The sequence below is a fragment of the Sus scrofa genome, chromosome 6 (genome assembly GCF_000003025.6).
Source record: "Sus scrofa isolate TJ Tabasco breed Duroc chromosome 6, Sscrofa11.1, whole genome shotgun sequence".
Taxonomy (NCBI): Eukaryota; Metazoa; Chordata; class Mammalia; order Artiodactyla; family Suidae; genus Sus; species Sus scrofa.
In genome coordinates this window covers 46,525,675-46,544,358 of record NC_010448.4, presented here as the reverse complement: position 1 = coordinate 46,544,358, position 18,684 = coordinate 46,525,675, and the positions used below count along the sequence as shown (strand labels likewise).

General features: G+C 40.2%; 2 protein-coding genes across 2 annotated transcripts in view; both read left to right on the top strand.

Annotated features, from left to right (window-relative positions):
- Window positions 1–3,024, top strand: part of LOC102164415 (zinc finger protein 420-like) — a 71,984-nt gene extending 68,960 nt beyond the window's left edge. The window contains exon 11 of the mRNA XM_021097540.1: window positions 633–3,024. Within this exon, the coding sequence (XP_020953199.1) occupies window positions 633–2,380 (1,748 nt within the window). The 3' untranslated portion in view covers window positions 2,381–3,024. The remainder of the gene's footprint in view (window positions 1–632) is intronic.
- The window catches only part of LOC102164547 (zinc finger protein 420), a 50,963-nt gene continuing 46,109 nt past the window's right edge, over window positions 13,831–18,684 (top strand). The window contains 2 exon segments of the mRNA XM_013998421.2: window positions 13,831–14,094; window positions 15,597–15,647. The gene's annotated coding sequence lies outside the window, so the exon portion shown is untranslated.

The window sequence follows — 18,684 nt, the reverse complement described above, 5'->3', positions numbered from 1 at the left end:
AGCTCTTTCTCTCTCTCTTTTTTTTTAAGGGCTGCACCCATGATATGTGGAAGTTCCCAGGCTAGGTGTTGAATCGGAGCTGTAGCTGACAGCCACAGCCACAGCAATACAGGATCTGAGTGGCATCTGCAATCTACACTGTAATTCATGGCAACGCCAGATCCTTAACCCACTGAGTGAGGCCAGGGATCGAACCCGCAACCTCATGGTTTATCACCTTATGGTTGGGAAAGTTTTCCCCATTCCTAAGTTATAGAAGAAGTTACCCAAGTTTTATTCTAGCTATTTGTGTCTTTTCATTTCTATAAGTAAGGACGACTGATCTATTTGGAATTTATCCTCCTGTATGGTCTAGGAATTAATGCAGTTTCATCTTTTTGATGATATGTTTATCCTTATGTTTATCACTTTCATTTATTTAAAAGAGTCCATCTTTTCCATACTGCTTTTAGCTGCTACCTTTAGTGTATGCTAAATTTGCATTTGTAACTGTGTCTGTTTCTGGATGTTTTTCTGTTCCACTGGATCCATTGACATCTTATGATACTTAGTTTGAGTCTACTGTTTCTTAGAAGTTTCATTTTTCCAGAAATATGAAAATAGCTTTTGTTTACTTTCTTGTTGTCTTACAGAGTGGGAATCCAGGTGTGAAACCAGGAAGCTGTCTTCAAAAGGAGAAATTTATGAACTAGAAGCATCTCAGTGGGAGATAATAGAACAACTTACAAGCCATAAGTACAAGTGCAAAAGTTTTCAAGATAATTGGGAATGCAGAGACCAGTTTGAAAGCCAATTAGGAAATAAAGAAGGACTTTTTAGACGACTAGTAATCTATGAAGAAATGCCTGATTTTAGTCAGACCACATCCCTGATGTTACACCAGAGATTTCATTCAACTGAGAAATGTTATGAATGTGAAGCATGCAGAAAATACTTTATCCATGGCTTTCAACAGAGTGACTATCAGAAAAATCATTCTGATGAAAAATTCTATGAATGTGAAGAATGTGGAAAGGCCTTTATACAAGGCACACAACTTACTTACCATCAGAGGAGTCATGTTGCTAAGAAACCTTATGAATGTAAAGATTGTGAAAAAGCCTTTATTTGTGCTTCGCAACTTACTTATCATCAAAGAATTCACACTGGAGAGAAACCTTATGAATGTAAAGAATGTGGGAAGGCCTTTATTCGTAGTTCTCATCTTACTCAGCATCAAAGAATTCATACTGGTGAAAGACCCTATGAATGTAACGAATGTGGGAAGGCCTTTTTTCGGGGATCACAGCTTACTTACCATCAGAGAGTTCATACTGCAGAGAAACCCTATCAATGTAAGGAATGTGGAAAGGCCTTTATTCGTGGCTCTCAACTTACCGAACATCAGAGAATTCATACTGGTGAAAAACCCTATGAATGTAAGAAATGTGGGAAAGCCTTTAGTTATGGTTCACAGCTTACTCTACATCATAGACTTCATACTGGTGAAAAACCCTATAAATGCAAAGATTGTGATATGTCCTTTATTCGTGGCTCACAACTTACTGAACATCAGAGAATCCATACAGGTAAGAAACCACATGAATGTAAGCAATGTGGAAAGGCCTTTAACTATGGCTCACAGCTTATTCGACATCAGAGGATTCATACTGGTGAGAAACCTTATGAATGTCAACAATGTGGGAAATCATTTATTCGTGGCTCACAACTTACTGAACATCAAAAAATTCACACGGGTGAAAAACCCTTTGAATGTAAGGAATGCGGGAAAGCCTTTATTCGTGGCTCACATCTTACCCAGCATCAGAGGATTCATACTGGTGAAAAACCCTATGAATGTAAACAATGTGGGAAGGCCTTTATTTATGGCTCACAGCTGTCTCAACATCAGAGAATTCATACAGGTGAGAATCCCTATGAATGTAAGCAATGTGGGAAGATCTTTATTTGTGCCTCACAGCTTAATCTACATCAGATTTTTCATACTGGTAGAAAACCATATGAATGTAAGGAATGTGGTAAGACTTTTATTCGTGGCTCACAACTAACTTACCATCAAAGAGTTCATTCTGGTGAGAAGCCATATGAATGTAGTGAATGTGGGAAGGCCTTTATTCGTGGTTCACATCTTACTCAGCATCAGAGAATTCATACTGGTGAAAAACCATACAAATGTAATGAATGCAGGAAGGCCTTTAATCGTGGATCACAACTTACTCAACATCTGAGAATTCATTCTGGTGAGAAGCCGTATAAATGTAATGAATGTAGTAAGGACTTCAGACGTCATTCACACCTTACTCAACATCAAAAACTTCATGATGGAGAAAAACTATATGAAAAAAATAATTTAGTAAATCATTTACCTGTTTGTCCATGACATTCAGTTTTGGAATATCAGAAAGTTCAGATTATCAATGTGGGAATCCTTTTTCACTTTCACTCATAAGTAACTCACCTTCAGAGAATCCACAGTGAAGAAAGGCTAGATTAACATAAATGCAGAAAAAATAAATGCAGAATTACTTTCCCTCATATTTTAGTCCTTGTTATACATTAATGAATTCATAAGAGAACTCAACCCTCAAATGTAGGGTTCTCTTCTTCAGCATCATTCAGCATCATCTGAGTTCCACCATTTACTATGTGGGTGTTCCTTTGGAAAAGTTACTCAACCCATTTGTTTTAGTATCACCCTTTATAAAACATTAATATATATATAAATATATATTTCATCATAGTATCCTGCAGTTTAAAACTTAAGTACACGTAAAGTCTTAAGGAAACATGTATTGCATCGTTAATGCTTTAAAATGTTAGCTATCATTGTAAAGATTTTTATTTAGTGTTTTAATCATACTATTGCAGACTTTACAAATATAGTACATAAGATAAATTTTTCATCACTTTTTTTTTTTTGGTCTTTTTAGGGCCACACCCACGACATATGGAGGTTCCCAGGCTAGGGGTCGAATTCCAGGCCCACATCACAGCCACACACAAGATCCGAGCCACGTTTGCAAACTACACCACAGCTCATGGCAATGCTGGATCCTTAACCCACTGAGCAAGGTCAGGGATCAAACCCACATCGTCATGGATACTAGTCGGGTTTATTAACCACTGAGCTACGATAGGAACTCCAATCTTTTCATCTCTCTTACTAAGCATCAGAGAAATCATCTTGGAACAAAACATTCTAATAATAATTTATGTGAGATTATACCTTCTTCTGAATCAAAATTACTACTAAAAGGAAACCCTAAGGGAAAAAAATAAGTGTTTTGGCTGTTACAAATAAAGCTGCTTGTGAACATTTGGTATAAATTTGTGTGAGCATAAAATCCCATTTCTCTGATATAAATGTCTAAGAGAGTAGTTTCTGGATTATACACTAAATGAACTTTTCTCATTTAAGAAATAGAGAAATCATGTTCCAGGTATCTTTTCCATTTTCCATTTCTACCGGGAACAGAAGTGACCCAGCTTTTCTGTATCTCTCTCAGCATTTGGTTTTGTCACCACTTTTTATCTTAGCAATTGTGATAGGTGTGTAGTAATATCTCTTTGTGGGTTTAATTTCCATTTCTGTCGTGGCTGATGATGGTGAACATCTTTTATGTGCTTATTTGCCATACCTCCATTGTGGTGAAATGACTGTCTTTTACTCCTTCATTTTTGAGTTGTACCTTTTTTCTTAACTGTTGGATTTTGAAAGAGTGCTTTCTTTATTCTAGGTGATACTAGTTCTTTGTTGGAGATGTGGTTTGCAAAATTTTCTCTCAGTTTCATCCTTTTTTTTTTTTTTGTCTTTTTAGGGCCACACCCACAACATATGGAGGTTCCCAGGCTAGGGGTCTAATCAGAGCTACAGCTGCCAGCCTATACCACAGCCACAGCAACTCCAGATCTGAATTGTGTCTGCGATCTACACCACAGCTCATGGCAATGCTGGATCCTTAACCCACTGAGTGAGGCCAGGGATTGAACCCAAAACGTCATGGTTCCCAGTCCGATTCGTTTCTGCTGCACCACGACAGGAGCTCCCCTCTTTTCATCCTTTTAGCAGGGTCTTTTGAGGAGCAAAAGTTTTTCGATAAGGTCTAGCTTGTTAATTTTTCCTTTTATGGATCTTGCTTTTGGTGTCCAATCTAAGGACTCCCTGTCTAGCTCCAGATCCCAAAGATATTCTAGTTTCTAACTGAAGTTTTCATGGTTTTATGTTTTCCCTTTAAATCTCTAATCCATTCTGAGTTAATTTTTGCATCCATTATGAGCTTTAGCTTCATGTTTTCTTGTTTGTTTTCTTTGGCTTACAGGTGTCTGGGTGCTCCAGTACCATTTGTTGAAAAGGCTAACTTCCTCTGTTGAATTGCTTTGTGCCTTTGTATTTGTGTCTGCCTATTTCTGAGTTTTCTGTTCTCTTCCATTGACCTATATGTCTGTCCCTCCTCCAATACCACACTGTCTTGGTTACTGTTTACTGTCACTCTATAGGATGTCTTAATTTTGGGTAGAGTGATTCCTCTCATTTTATCCTTTTAAAAATTGATTTAACCATTCTATGGGTTCCCTGGTGGCCTAGTGGTTAAAGATTCAGTGTTGTCACTGCTGTGGCTTGGGTTCCGTCCTTGGCCCAGGAATTTCCACATGCTGTGGGCATGGCCAAAAAAGTTTAAAAAATAAATGCCGAAAAATTAATGAATTTGACTTAACTCTTCTAGATCTTTTGCCATTTCATTTAAATTCTATAATAAGCTTACACACACATATGTGTGTGTGTGTATAAATTTGTTGAACTTTTAATAGAATTTTAATTTGCAGATAACTGTCATCTTTTACTATCTGATTCTTCCAATCCATGAACATGATATCTTTCCATTTTTAGGTCTTTTTTTTTTTTTTTTTTTTTTTTTTTGTCTTTTTTTTTTTGCTATTTCTTTGGGCCGCTCCCGCGGCATATGGAGGTTCCCAGGCTAGGGGTCCAATGGGAGCTGTAGCCACTGGCCTACGCCAGAGCCACAGCAACGTGGGATCCGAGCCGCGTCTGCAACCTACACCACAGCTCACGGCAACGCCGGATCGTTAACCCACTGAGCAAGGGCAGGGACCGAACCTGCAACCTCATGGTTCCTAGTCAGATTTGTTAACCACTGCGCCACGACGGGAACTCCATTTTTAGGTCTTTATTGTGGGTTTAATTGTGTTTCTAAAATATTCTATTCCTAACTCTCAGTACCCGTGACTGTGACCTATTTGGAAATAGAGAATTTGCCGAGGTAATCAAATTAAGGTGAGTATCCTGCATAAGGATTCTCTAATGACTGGTATCCTTATAAGAAGAGGGAAATGTGGACACAAACACATAGGGAAAGCTGTTGTGAAATCAGAGGTAAGGTTGGAATGATCCATCTGCAGGCCCAAGAAACACCAAGGATTACTGGTAACCACCAGAAACTGGAAGGGGCAAGAAGGGATCATCCCCTTAGAGCCTTTAGAGAAAGACTGGCCCTGCCAATACCTTGACTTTGGTCTTCTAACCCTCAGAACTGTGAGAAAAGAGTTCAGTTGTTTTAAACTAAATTTGTGGTAATTTGTTATGGCAGCCCTAGAAAACTAATATGGCCTTCCTCGATTTCTCTTATTAGGAGTTGTAATTTTTCACATACAGATCTCACTGGTAATTTGTAAGAATGCATCTAAGTGTTTCTTTTTCTTTTTTTCTTTTTTTGTCTTTTTTGCCATTTCTTGGGCCACTCCCGCAGCACATGGAGGTTCCCAGGCTAGGGGTCGAATCGGTGCTGTAGCCCCCCGGCCTACGCCAGAGCCTCAGCAACACGGGATCTGAGCCGCGTTTTCGACCTACACCACAGCTCACGGCAATGCCGGATCCTTAATCCACTGAGCAAGGCCAGGGACCAAACCCGCAACCTCATGGTTCCTTGTTGGATTTGTTAACCACTGGAGCCACCATGGGAACTCCCTAAGTGTTTCATTTTCTTTGGAAAATTTGTAAATGGTGTTGTGTTTTTGTTTTTAACCTATTCAACACTAGTATACACAAATTATATATGTACATATTCGTATGTACAGAATAATATACAAATTGTATAATTCTACCAAAAATAGATATCAGTATAATTTGTATATACAAATTTATATATTTGTGTATACAAATATAATTGTATTTATTATATTTGTTCTTTACAAATAACTTGTACATTGATCTTGTAGTCTATGACCTTGCTGCAGAACTCAATAATTGGTTTTGGAAGGTATTTTTCTTAAGTACATTCTTTAGGATTTTCTGCATAGACAATCATGTCAGCTATAAACAGGGACAGTTTTTTTCTTCTGTCTTTTATTTAGCTTGACTTATTATAGTGGCTGTAACTTTCAGTGCTGCTTTGAATAACAATGGTGAGAGCATACATCCTTGCTTTATATCTGATCTTAGGGGGAAATATTCAGTCTTTCACCACTAACTATGATGTTAGCTATAGGTTTCATGTAGATGCTCTTATTTAAATTGAAAGAGGAGCTTCCTGTTGTGGCTCAGTGGAAACAAATCTGACTAATATCCATGAGGACGCAGGTTTGATCCCTGGCCTCACTCAGTGGGTTAAGGATCCAGCATTGCTGTGAGCTGTGGTGTAGGTCCCAGACATGGTTTGGATCTGGTGTTGGTGTAGGCCATCGGCTACAACTCCACTTTGACCCCTAACCTGGGAACCTCCATGTGCACAGGTGTGACCCTAAAAAGACAAAAATAAATAAATAAATTGAAAAGCGTTCCCTTCTGTTCCTAACTCCCTGAGAGGTTTTTCTCTTAGTCATGAATGGATATTGGATTTTATCAAATACTTTTTCTGCAGCAGTTGAAATTTTTCTGAAGTAGCTGATTATAGGATTTTCTTCTTCAACCTGTTAATACAGTGTATTACATTAAATTGTTTAATGTCAAACCTATCTTGTATACTGAAATAAATCCCACTCAGTCATGTTGTACAATTTCCTTGTTGGATTTAATTTGCTAACATTTTGATGAGGATTTTTTGTCTGAAATTATGAAAGATATTATTTTTTTCCCCCTAGTCTTTATCTCATTTTGCTAATACTGGCCAGTGTAGGAATGGCCTCCTGAGTTGAGAAGCATTCCTTCTCTTTTCTGGAAAAAGTTGTATAAAATTTGTGTTCATTCTTCAAATGTTTGTGAAAAATTGCCAGTGGAGCCACCTGGCCCTGAAGATTTCTTTTGGGGGAGCTTTATAATATAAATTCAGTTTCTTTAACAGTTATTTAGATGTTTGGGATATCTGTCTCATCTTTGTTGAGAGTCGGTAGTTTATGTTTTTTGAGAAATTTAGACGGATTAGTTCTACACTTGAAATTTCTCAACACTTTGGCCCCTAATAAAATTTTTGAAGCTCATTCTGTGGAGCTGGTAGCATAGCCTTAGTGTCAAAATAAAACAAGAGCAGATAATAATAGATAATAGCTATAAATGATAATAGATGTAAATGCTCTAAGTAAAATAGAACATCTAACATACAATTAAAAGAACACAAAGTAATACCACTTATGTCTAAGATTTCTCTTTTCTAGGTTAAATACAACTCCAGAGCTTAGAAATTATATTTCTAAGACATGTTTATGATGGAAAAATGATTTGATGCCACCTCAAGCCATTTGCAGTCTCTTAGTGTTTGGTTTTGGGACATGATGTGTTCTTCAAGCTTCTTTGAGGGTGACCCAAATGGAGAAATAGTTTACATCACTCTCCAATATATACAAAATGTGAATAAAAATTTCATATAGTGCTGTTACTTAGAGAAGTTCATTGAAAACACATTTTCAATGAACTTCTGAATGATTATAGTCAAGTTTTAAGATTATTATTTGGCGCGTTCCCGTCGTGGCTCAGTAGTTAACAAATCTGACTGGGAACCAGGGGGTTGCCAGTTTGATCCCTGGCCTCGATCAGTGGGTTAAGGATCCGGCGTTGCCGTGAGCTGTGGTGTAGGTCGGCAGCTACAGCTCCAATTGGACCCCTAGCCTGGGAATCTCCATGTGCCATGGGAGCGGCCCTATAAGAGGCAAATAGACAAAAATATATATATGTATATTTGGCTTAAGACAAATGCACCAAAATAAAAGCAAATAAAATTTTCTGGTATGCAAAAATAAATCTGAAATTTCTTTTATGTTAGATTCTGTTAACTGATTTCAGGGTTTTTATTCATGAAATTTTGAGGGTTTTTTTCTCTCAGGGAAGGAACGCTTTTTTTTTTTTTTAAGGTATAACTGTTATAAACATTATTTTAGTTTCAGGTATACAACATGATTATTCAGTATTTGTATACATTGCAAAATAATCACAATAAGTCTAGTTATCATATGTCACCATAAGTAGTTACAGAATTTTTTTTCCTTGTGATGAAAACTTTTAAGATTTACTTTCTTAAAAAGAAAGTAAAGAGTTTGCTTCATGGCTCAGCAATAACAAATCTGACTAGTATCCATGAGGATGTGGGTTTGATCCCTGGCCTCACTGAGTGTGTTAAGGATCTGGCATTGCCATAAGCTGTGGTGTAGGTCACAGACACGGCTTGGATCCCATGTTGCTGTGGCTGTGGTGTAGGCTGGCAGCTGTAGGTCTGATTTGACCAGAATTTCCATGTGCCGCAAGTGTGGCCCTAAAAAGCCAAAAAAAAAAAAAAAAAAAAAAAAAAAAAGATTTACTTTCTTAGCAACCTTCAAATATGTAATACAATATTACTCAGTGTAGTTACTATGGTAAGTATGCTAAGTGTTTATCCCCATGACTCACTACTTTATAACTAAAGTTTGTACCTTTTGACACCCATCACTCATTTCACCCATCACCAATCTTACCTGTTCTCTATGACTTTGGTGGAGTTTTTTTTTTTTTAGATTCCACATGTAAGATCATATGACATTTGTCTCTTGTTTCGCATTAGCATTATAAAGCACTTTATTTGATTTTTCATTGTTCACACTATCAATGCTAGTATCCCAACAGTTCTCAAACACTTAAATTTATGATTTAATCTGTTGATTTATATATTCATTGGCCCTAAAAAGATAAGTTCTAAAGTTATCTAGCCAAGACACACTTCCTTAATATTTTTATTAACTGTTATCTTACTGTTTAACAAAATTTAAAATATCAATATGTATAATTTAGATACACTGTGATTTGCCAAATTTAGGGAGGTTCCCAGGCTAGGGGTCAAATTGGAGGTATAGCCGCCGGCCTATGCCACAGCCACAGCAACACTGGATCTGAGCCTCATCTGCGACCTACACCACAACTCAAGGCAATGCCGGATCCTTAACCCACTGAGCGAGGCCAGGGATCGAACCGTTAACCTCATGGTTACTAGTCAGGTTCGTTAACCGCTGAGCCAGAGGGGGAACTCCAAATTTGTATTTTTATACACACATTATTTTCACATATGACTGAATTGCCCTTGTGAAATTACATAATGCATTTCCCCCAAAACAGGAAATTATGACAACTAAACATGATGGGGAAAAAAAATCTCCTGATTTGATAAACTAACATGTTAAAACTAGTGAATACCTTTCCATAGGTTTCTTTATGTTTAAATGTACATTTTTGTAGGTGGTTGTTTGCAGGTATTTTGCATATTTAAACAGGATCATTGCATGGACCTCAGTCTGCCGCTTTTCCTATATAATACATCATAGACATCTTTCCAGGTACATATTTTCATATTGATATCTGCAGAATACAACATATATATGTATATAGAAGTAACACATGTTGAAATTGTTCCTCTCTTGATGACCATTCATGATTCCAGTTCTCTGCTATTTCAAACACTTGTCCATAAACATTTTTATACACAAATAATTGTGTATTTCTGTAAGATAAGATTCTTTTACATCCGATTTGTGAATCAGAGTATTTTTATTGCAATAGTAACTGATTATTTTCCAAATACAGTACATTCAGTCTTGTTAACAGTGTGATGAGGCGTTCCCGTCGTGGCTCAATGGTTCTGTAGCTCCGATTCGACCCCTAGCCTGGGAACCTCCATATGCCGCAGAAGCGGCCCTAGAAAAGGCAAAAGGACAAAACAAACAAACAAACAAACAAACAAAAACAGTGTGATGAATTGCACATTTCCCCACAGTCTAAAGAGCACTTGGTGCTCTTTGTCAGCCTTACTGATGAAAAAAATAGGTCATTAATTTGAATTTGTTTAAATAATAGGTGGTTTTTTTTCACTTGCTTACTGGTCATCTGAATTTTCTGTAAACAACCTGTTGATAGCTTTTGCTCTGTTTCTATTATATTATTTTTTCCTTTCATTAATCTGTGGAGGTTTTTGTGTGTTTGTGGCTACTATCTCATATGCGTTACAAAAATAATTTCTCAGTCTAGCTTTTGTATTTTTTAATTTTTATTTTATATTGGAGTATATATTATGAATCAATGTTAAATTTCTTATGTGTATTCATATTAAATATAATGTTGAGTTTACTCAAAAATATTGAGCAAAAACCAAAAATATGTAAATAGATATAGAGATTAAGAAGATGGTGCAAAATATTCAGAACTGGTGAATCTAGATAAAGGCTATAGAGTGTATATCGTTAATGTTCTTTTGCTTTTCCTGTAGCTTTAAATTTTTTTTTTGTTTTGTTTTGTTTTTTTTGTTGTTGTCTTATTGTCTTTTGTTGTTGTTGTTGTTGCTATTTCTTGGGCCGCTCCTGCAGCATATGGAGGTTCCCAGGCTAGGGGTTGAATCGGAGCTGTAGCCACCGGCCTACGCCAGAGCCACAGCAACGCGGGATCTGAGCCGTGTCTGCAACCTACACCACAGCTCACGGCAACGCCGGATCGTTAACCCACTGAGCAAGGGCAGGGACCGAACCCGCAACCTCATGGTTCCTAGTCGGATTCATTAACCACTGCGCCACGACGGGAACTCCTAAATTTTTTTAAATAAAAACTTAGGAAGGAGTTCCCATCATGGCTCAGCAGAAATGAATCTGACTAGTATCCATGAGGACACAGGTTCCATCCCTGGCCCCGTTCAGTGGGTTAAGGATCTGGTGCTGCCGTGAGTGGTGGTGTAGGTTGCAGACACGGCTGGGATCTGGCCTTGCTGTGGCTCTGGTGTAGGCCAGCGGCTACAGCTCCGATGGGACTTCTAGCCTGGGAATCTCCATATGCCGTAGGTTCGGCCCCCAAAAGACCAAAAAACAAAAAACAGAAAAACGACTTAGGGAAAAATAATTATAAAAATACTGGAGTGCCTTAAATACTTTCCTGGGATCAGTGATTAAATGTCTGACTTATATGTACTGATATAAACCTAATCTTTTGGCAGGTCAAAATCATTTGCCAGCATTAACAAGGAGTTTCAAAGAAAATGACCCAATGTGAGTAAGAGAATATACTTACCGGTACTATTCAAAAGGCAGCCACTACCACAGGGCTTTAGTTGCTGGCCTGAGAAATAAACCTTAAGGGTCTACAAGGCCAGAATGAGCCATGACCTCAATCTGAAATTGCCAGCTAATAAACAAACAAGGCACCTGGGGCCTATGAAAAACTATTGCCTGAGTATTCCTTTCTCTCTGCAGTCTTCTGCATGTTCTGGATTTTGCTACTTCCACAGAGGTTAGGTTCCTTGGTTCATTTTCTTGCTCCAAACCTTCATCTTTCTTTTAAATTTTAAAATTAAAACCTAAATACATGAATGATATGTTTTCCTTGTAAAGAAAAAAAGAGATTATCAGCAATGCTTAAAGTCCCCTTTGACACTTCTCCCTCCTAACTGCAATTCCTCTCTTCTAGCCTCAAAGGTTACCGTTGACACGAGTTATATCCTTCCATAAAGTCTTTACTGTTTTTTTGGCCACTCGCACAGCATGTGGATGTTCTCTGGCCAGGGATCAAACTTGCGCTACAGTTGTGGCCCGGAGTACAGCTGCCACAATGCAGGATCTTTAACCCGCTATACCACAAGGGAACTTCTTACTATATTTTTATATTAAGTATATCCCATAGTATGATTTTAAAAAAAGTCCTCTTTAGCTCCTGCGGTCTGTATTTCTATTGGTCTTAACTTTTGGGAGGTCAAAATACCTCTATGAATTTGCTAAAACTGCCTATACTTTCTCTAAAAGGAAAAAAATTACATTTATCCATACATAGAAAATGTCACAAATTTAATATACAACAAGAAGCCCATCTTGTGGACTCTATTCATCTCAGATTAACATCCTTGTTTTTCACTTTTAAACAATACCCTCCTTTTTCTTGCAAGCAATCATTACCACTATCAAAAGTCAAAAAAGAGAAAACTCAAAATCAAACAGACGTGGCTTGAGATCAATGCATGCAATCAAATTTAAAACTAGAATGGTTACTTCAAAAACAAAACAAAACAAAAAACCAATCTACGTCTCCCATGTATACTATGACAAAATGCTCCAGTTTGACAACTTGACCCACTCTAAGAGCAATTTGACCATCTTTGTTTTACATAGCTGTACTGGATCAAGCACAGTTCATTCTCTGAACATTCTCTTGAGTAGTAGCCACCAAACTTGCTACTCCACTCACATTATTGAGAGGAGATCAAAGTATTTGGTAAATGATCCTGAAAATCAGACAAGTTTTATTAATTTTTTCCCCCTGAAGGAGTGGTGAAATGACAGCTCTATTTTCTTTGTGTTGTAAGTTCATAAGTTTGCGATTTTTTTTTTTGAAAGTCCATGAGATTTTGAAATAAATGAAGACAAGGCCAGGCTTACCAACAGACCTATAGCCTTAAGCTCTTTTTTCTCTGTGAGCCAAGGTATGCTCAGAAAATAGGGACAATGGTTTGACCTAGAATTCAGGAAATCTGACTAATGCTGGACTCTACTAAAATTCACTCTGCTTATGTATAAAGTTATTCATTGTTTTATTAGTTGATGGTCTCTCAACCTTACCCAATAATGTCCCCTTAATAGTAGAAAAGAATGAATGCCCACTTTGAAGGGCAACGGCAGAGGAAAATGCAGTTACTCTAGGGATGCCTTAGACATTACCTTGCTTAAAAAACAAAACTGATGATTTGCATTCTTTCCATAATACATATATTTGATCCAACTGAAAAACCGTGTCTAAATCATTTGCCGGATGAACTGATAATCTTCTCCAGGCCATCAAATTAGTGTACAGGAAGAAATATACAGTCACATATATGCTCTTTTGTTAGTCAGACGCCTACAGACACCCTGAAATGTAGCCAAGAGATAAGTACATTTATATAACACAATCACCACCACCAGTCACGCAACCACAATCAATTATGAACACAAAACAAACCACAAACTGCAGAGGCCCCTTACTCTGTCGGACAATCCCACACTGTTATGTTACTACCACGCAGCTTCAAGTACGAGTCACCTCACGCCCAACAGCATGTAGCACATGCAATCACACACAGGTAGATATATAACCATCCACTTGGCCACTGAGGGACTCAATCCAACCGAAAATATGTCACGTTGTCTCGCACACCCACAGTCACACAAACCAAAGAGCCTGGCAAGGCACAGACAGGGGTCTCATGCCAGTCCGACACGCAGGCGTGACCTCTGCACCTGCCCCACTGGCCGGTCCCACTTTCTACTGATCGGGTGCTGGGACCACCCAACTGGCTATCTCAGGCCCCAGGTGCCCGACCCCCGCGCCCCCTCCCCTCGTCTGCACAGTGCGCAGGCGTGCTCTCCCAGAAGGCTCCGGGGCGCGGCCGTTGGGGAGAGCTGGTTCTAGCGGCGGGTCCAGGAACCCAGCTGCGTTAGCGGACTGGGTCTCCTAGCAACCTGGCAGGCCAGCCATGGCCGGCGGGGAGCGGGACTACATTTCCCAGAGACATCACGTCCCGAACGCGGCTTCATTTCCGTTTGTTCGCGCGATTTAGGGGCCTTGCGTGGGGAGAGGGCTGCGTCTGCAGAGGAGCTTGGCCTGGCTCCCGCAGTGGGGGACGAACCTGAGACCAGGCGCCGGACCCTGGGCCCTGAACTGCACCGTCTGTGGAGGTGAGGATGTCCGGGATGCCAGGGCGGAAACGCTCAGGGGAAGCGTCACTGAAATTGCGTGTGTGGCGTGCCTCCTGCTGTTTGCGTGTGTGTGTGTGTGTGTGTGTGTGTGTGTGTGTCCGTGTCCGCCCGCGCGCGAGCTTGCGCGCCATCCAACCTGGTGTTGGTGATTGTTTGGGCGAATGGGCGTGTGGTGTTGTGGTTTTGTACATAAGCGTTTGTGTGAATGCAAGTTGTGACTCTGAGGGTGTGATGGTACTGCTATGAGTGCGTGCTTACCTGATTGGAAATGTGCTTGTATGACAGTGTAATTGTGTGTGCTTATGACTGTGAGGTGTGCGACAGTGCTGTTGTGACAGGGTGTTTGGAAGTGTTTTGGTTTCTTTGAGGTCGTGTATGTGTGTTAATGGGGTTTGCCTGTGACTTTGAGGTGTTAGGACAGTATTTCTGTGACGGGATGTTTGTGATTGCTTGTTTCCTTGACTGGGTACTTGGTTGTGTTTTTCTGACTGGCTGATTGGATGACTGTGTGTATGCCATTTTCATGACTGTACGAAGAGAGTAAAAGTGCCCTTGTGTGTTTTGGGCTGTGTGTGTCCCCAGGGTGCTTGTATGTGCTTGAATGATTTGTGTGTATGCTCTTTTTATGATTGGATTTTAAGGCTAGGTGGTCAATGTAGCATTAACTTAGTGATTTTGATTGTGGAAATGTGATTGTGTGTGACTTTGTGTGGTCATTTGTATATTTTATAGTCTGTAACCTTATGGGAGTGTATTGGGGTACAGAGGTGAAATTGCGTTTTTCCTGGTTCCATTCCGGGGCTGAATGCCTGTGTAGCAAGGCTTCCATGTGGCTTTGTCCTCCTCTGAGGACTTGACTTCTTTCCATTTTGACCACAGTGATTACCACCTCCTAGCCCCATTTCACACATGGCCTGTAGTGCTTCATTTTTCATATTCATCCTTAGTTTGCCCTGGGATTGTTGTTGTTGCTACCCTGCTGCTTATTAGTGCCCTCTAATCTTATAGCCCTAAGGGTTTGGGATGCAGAGAAGTGACAGGAAAGAAGTCAGAAAATGTGAATTCCTGAATGAAAAATATGAGTTAATTCTAACACACAGATAGGACCTTGGGAGGCACAATTTTAGAGCTGATAGTACCTTCAAGACAGGCCCCTTGGAAATGTAATGTGGTTCCAGGAGTGAGAATACTTCCAGAGAGCGTGCTAGAGGAGTCAGCCACACACTTTAGAACCTTTAGCACTCCGCTGCAGGGCTCTTTCTCCAGCAGACAGCTTTGAATCCACAGCCAAATTCTAGCCCAAGATAGCTGCGGTCTTGGCCCTTCTTTCTAATATAGAATGTGCAGAACTGTTCTGGTCGCCATCTGACTTTCCTCTCTGTTAAATGAGAGGTATATTGGCAGGGTGGGGGTTCTAATTTAGAGTATTCCCAGAGAAAGGCCCAGTATCTCATGATTCCTTTTACTTTCCCTGAGAGTAGCACCCAGAGGAAGAAAGAATGGCTGTTTTACAATCAAAAGGAAGCTCCAGGGTGAGTAGATGTTTCCTCTTTGCTTACTGAAATGCTTTTGTTTTTTCTCTATACAGGAATCTTTATTTTCTTTTTGAAATTCTCAAATGATGGAGGGGAAAGGCCAATTTTCCTTAGATTGGGAGCAAGGAATATGTCCAGATAATTTTGGCAGATACTCCCCAAAAGCAGTTAAGTTGAAGAAGAATGGATTTGAGATCCATAAATTTAAAAATGAAGAGCACGGTTGTTTTATTTCTGACATAGCAGCATTCTGTTTTTTTGTTAATTTTCAGATGTACACAAAAATGTAATGAACCATCGTATGTCCAGCTCAAAGGTTATCACTTGCCAACCTTATTTAAGTTTTTCTGCCTTCAGGTCAAAATCCCTCCTACTCTGTCTTTTGATTTCTTCTTTGTCTTATGGGTTATTTAGAAATATGTATTCTGCCATGGTTAGGATAAATATGTATATGCTAGGTCAGATGGGTTAAAAGTGTTTAAATCTTCTGTACCTTATTGGCTTGGTCTGTTTACAAAGATTTTGTCTTTGTGTTGGGTTTACCTCGTTCACTTTGTAGTTTCTATCAGTCTCTGTTTTTTAAAGCTCTGTTATTAGGTACATAAATGTTTTAGATTATATGTCCTAATGGTGAGTTTGATACTGGGCCCAAACTTTCTCTGCCTGCCACGTGACAGGCCGTAAATTAAGAGACGAGTTGTTGGGGCAGGGAATAACGACTTTAATTGGAAAGCTAGCAGACTAAGAAGATGGCACCATCTTCCCTCAGTCTGAAATCAGGCTTTTGTTTTGTTTTGTTTTAAATGGCTGCACCTGGAGCATATGGACGTTCCCGGGCTAGGGGTTGAATCACAGCTGCAGCTGCCAGCCTACGCCACAGCTCATGGCAACATCAGATCCTTAACCCACTGAGTGAGGCTAGGAATGGAACCTGCATCCTCATGGATACTAGTCGGATTCTTAACCTGCTGCGCCACAACAGGAACTCCCTACAATGAAATCTTTTTTTTTTTTTTTTTTTTTTGTCTTTTTGCTATTTCTTGGGCCGCTCCCTCGGCATATGGAGGTTCCCAGGCTAGGGGTCCAATCGGAGCTGTAGTCTCCGGCCTACGCCAGAGCCACAGCAACGCGAGATCCGAGCCGTGTCTGCAACCTACCCCACAGCTCACAGCAACGCCAGATCGTTAACCCACTGAGCAAGTGCAGGGACCGAACCCGCAACCTCATGGTTCCTAGTCGGATTCGTTAACCACTGCGCCACGACGGGAACTCCCCTACAATGAAATCTTAATCTCAGTACTTACCCTTTTTAATGAGCAACCTAAAGTCTTCTAAGGATTCACAAACCTATTGCTCTCTAGGCCTCTCAGGAGTTGGGACATTTTCTCATGACAGTGGGGCTACTTTAACCTGAGTGTGATGAATCTATGGCTTTACTCCAGCTAACTTAACAGATGAGTGTGTGGTTAAGTGTTGTGTGTGGTCCTGTGCACCTTGCAGTCAGCTGGTGCTCAAGTCCTTGTTTCTCCAGGTTGGTTGGTTGGTTGGTTGGTTGGTTTGGCTGCGCCTGAGGCCTCTCTCCAGGTTTTAAGGAGGACTTGGTCTCTGGGCTGGAAAGGATGTAAGTTGGATAAGGCAGACCTGCTGGAAGCAAACTCACGAACAGAGGTTAGAATAGTGCCCAGAGTTTTAACATAATTGGCAACTGCAGGATCTTTCAGAGCATATATATGTTCTCCCATCCAGTCAGACACTTGGAATCGCCTACCATACAATATTTCAAGGCTTAATTTAAGCCTGCTTCTGGGAGCCACCCCGATCTGTAGCAGGGCAACTGGCAAGGCCTTACCCCAAGTTAAATTAGTCTCTTGACATATTTTAGCAATGCTTCTTTTTGTTTGTTTGTTTTCTGTCTTTTTAGGGCTGCACCCAGGGCATATGGAGGTTCCCAGGCTAGGGGTCAAATCTAAGCTATAGCCGCTGGCCTACGCCACAGCCACAGCAACACGAGATCCTAGCTGTATCAGCAACCTACACCACAGCTCACAGCAACGTCTGATCCTTAACCCACTGAGCTTAACCCACTGAGCGAGGCCAGTATCAAACCTGTGTCCTCATGTATGCTAATCAGATTCATAGCCACTGAGCCAACAATGCACCTTTTTAATGTATGATTTTCCTCAGTTTTCCCCTATTGATTGTGGCCTCTAGGATGAATGTAGCCTCCAACTAATTTGCAGCACTTTAGACACTTGTTGGGTTATGCTAGAGACAAAAGCAGGCCCATTATCACTTTGAAGTGAGTTAGGCAGTCCAAATTGGGAGATAATTGCCTTAAGGAGGGCTTTAACCACTTTGGAGGCTTTTTTTTTGTTCTGGTGGGATATGCCTCCACCCATCCTGAAAAAGTGTCCACAAACACTAACAGGTATCTGAAATTTTTTGCAGATCAAGGCATTTAAGTAAAGTCTGTTTGCCAGTCCTTGATGGGGTAGGTTCCTCTGTGTTGGGTTCCCATTTGGGGAGGTCTGACAGCAATCTTTGGGTTATTTTTAACGCAAATCATGCAATTCTGAGTGACTCGCTGTATGGTCCTTTTTAGGCTAGGCGCCATTATGTATATATATTTCCCCCCCCCCTTTTCCCATTATGTATTTTTTAATCCATTTGTAAAGTGGCATCTTTTCTGTAGTAGGTACTGTTTTATTTCTGGCCACACCTATGGCCTGTGGAAATTCCCAGGCCAAGGATCCTATGCCACAGCAGTGACCCAGGCCGCTGCAGTGACAATGCCAGATCCTTAACCTGCTGTGCCACAAGGGAACTCCACTGTAATGGGTACTATTATGAATGTGCTGTAGCATAGAGGGCCTCAGGAATCAAAACAGGTCCTTGTGCCCTACATTTCCAGCCAGGTGAGGTGTGATCAAGAATGAATTCTGACTCTTTGGCCCTTTCCTTGTCCTTTTCTGAATCCACTGGCTGGTATTTTGACCAGACAGTCTGTGGGAGAAGTGACCCTGTCATGGCTTGA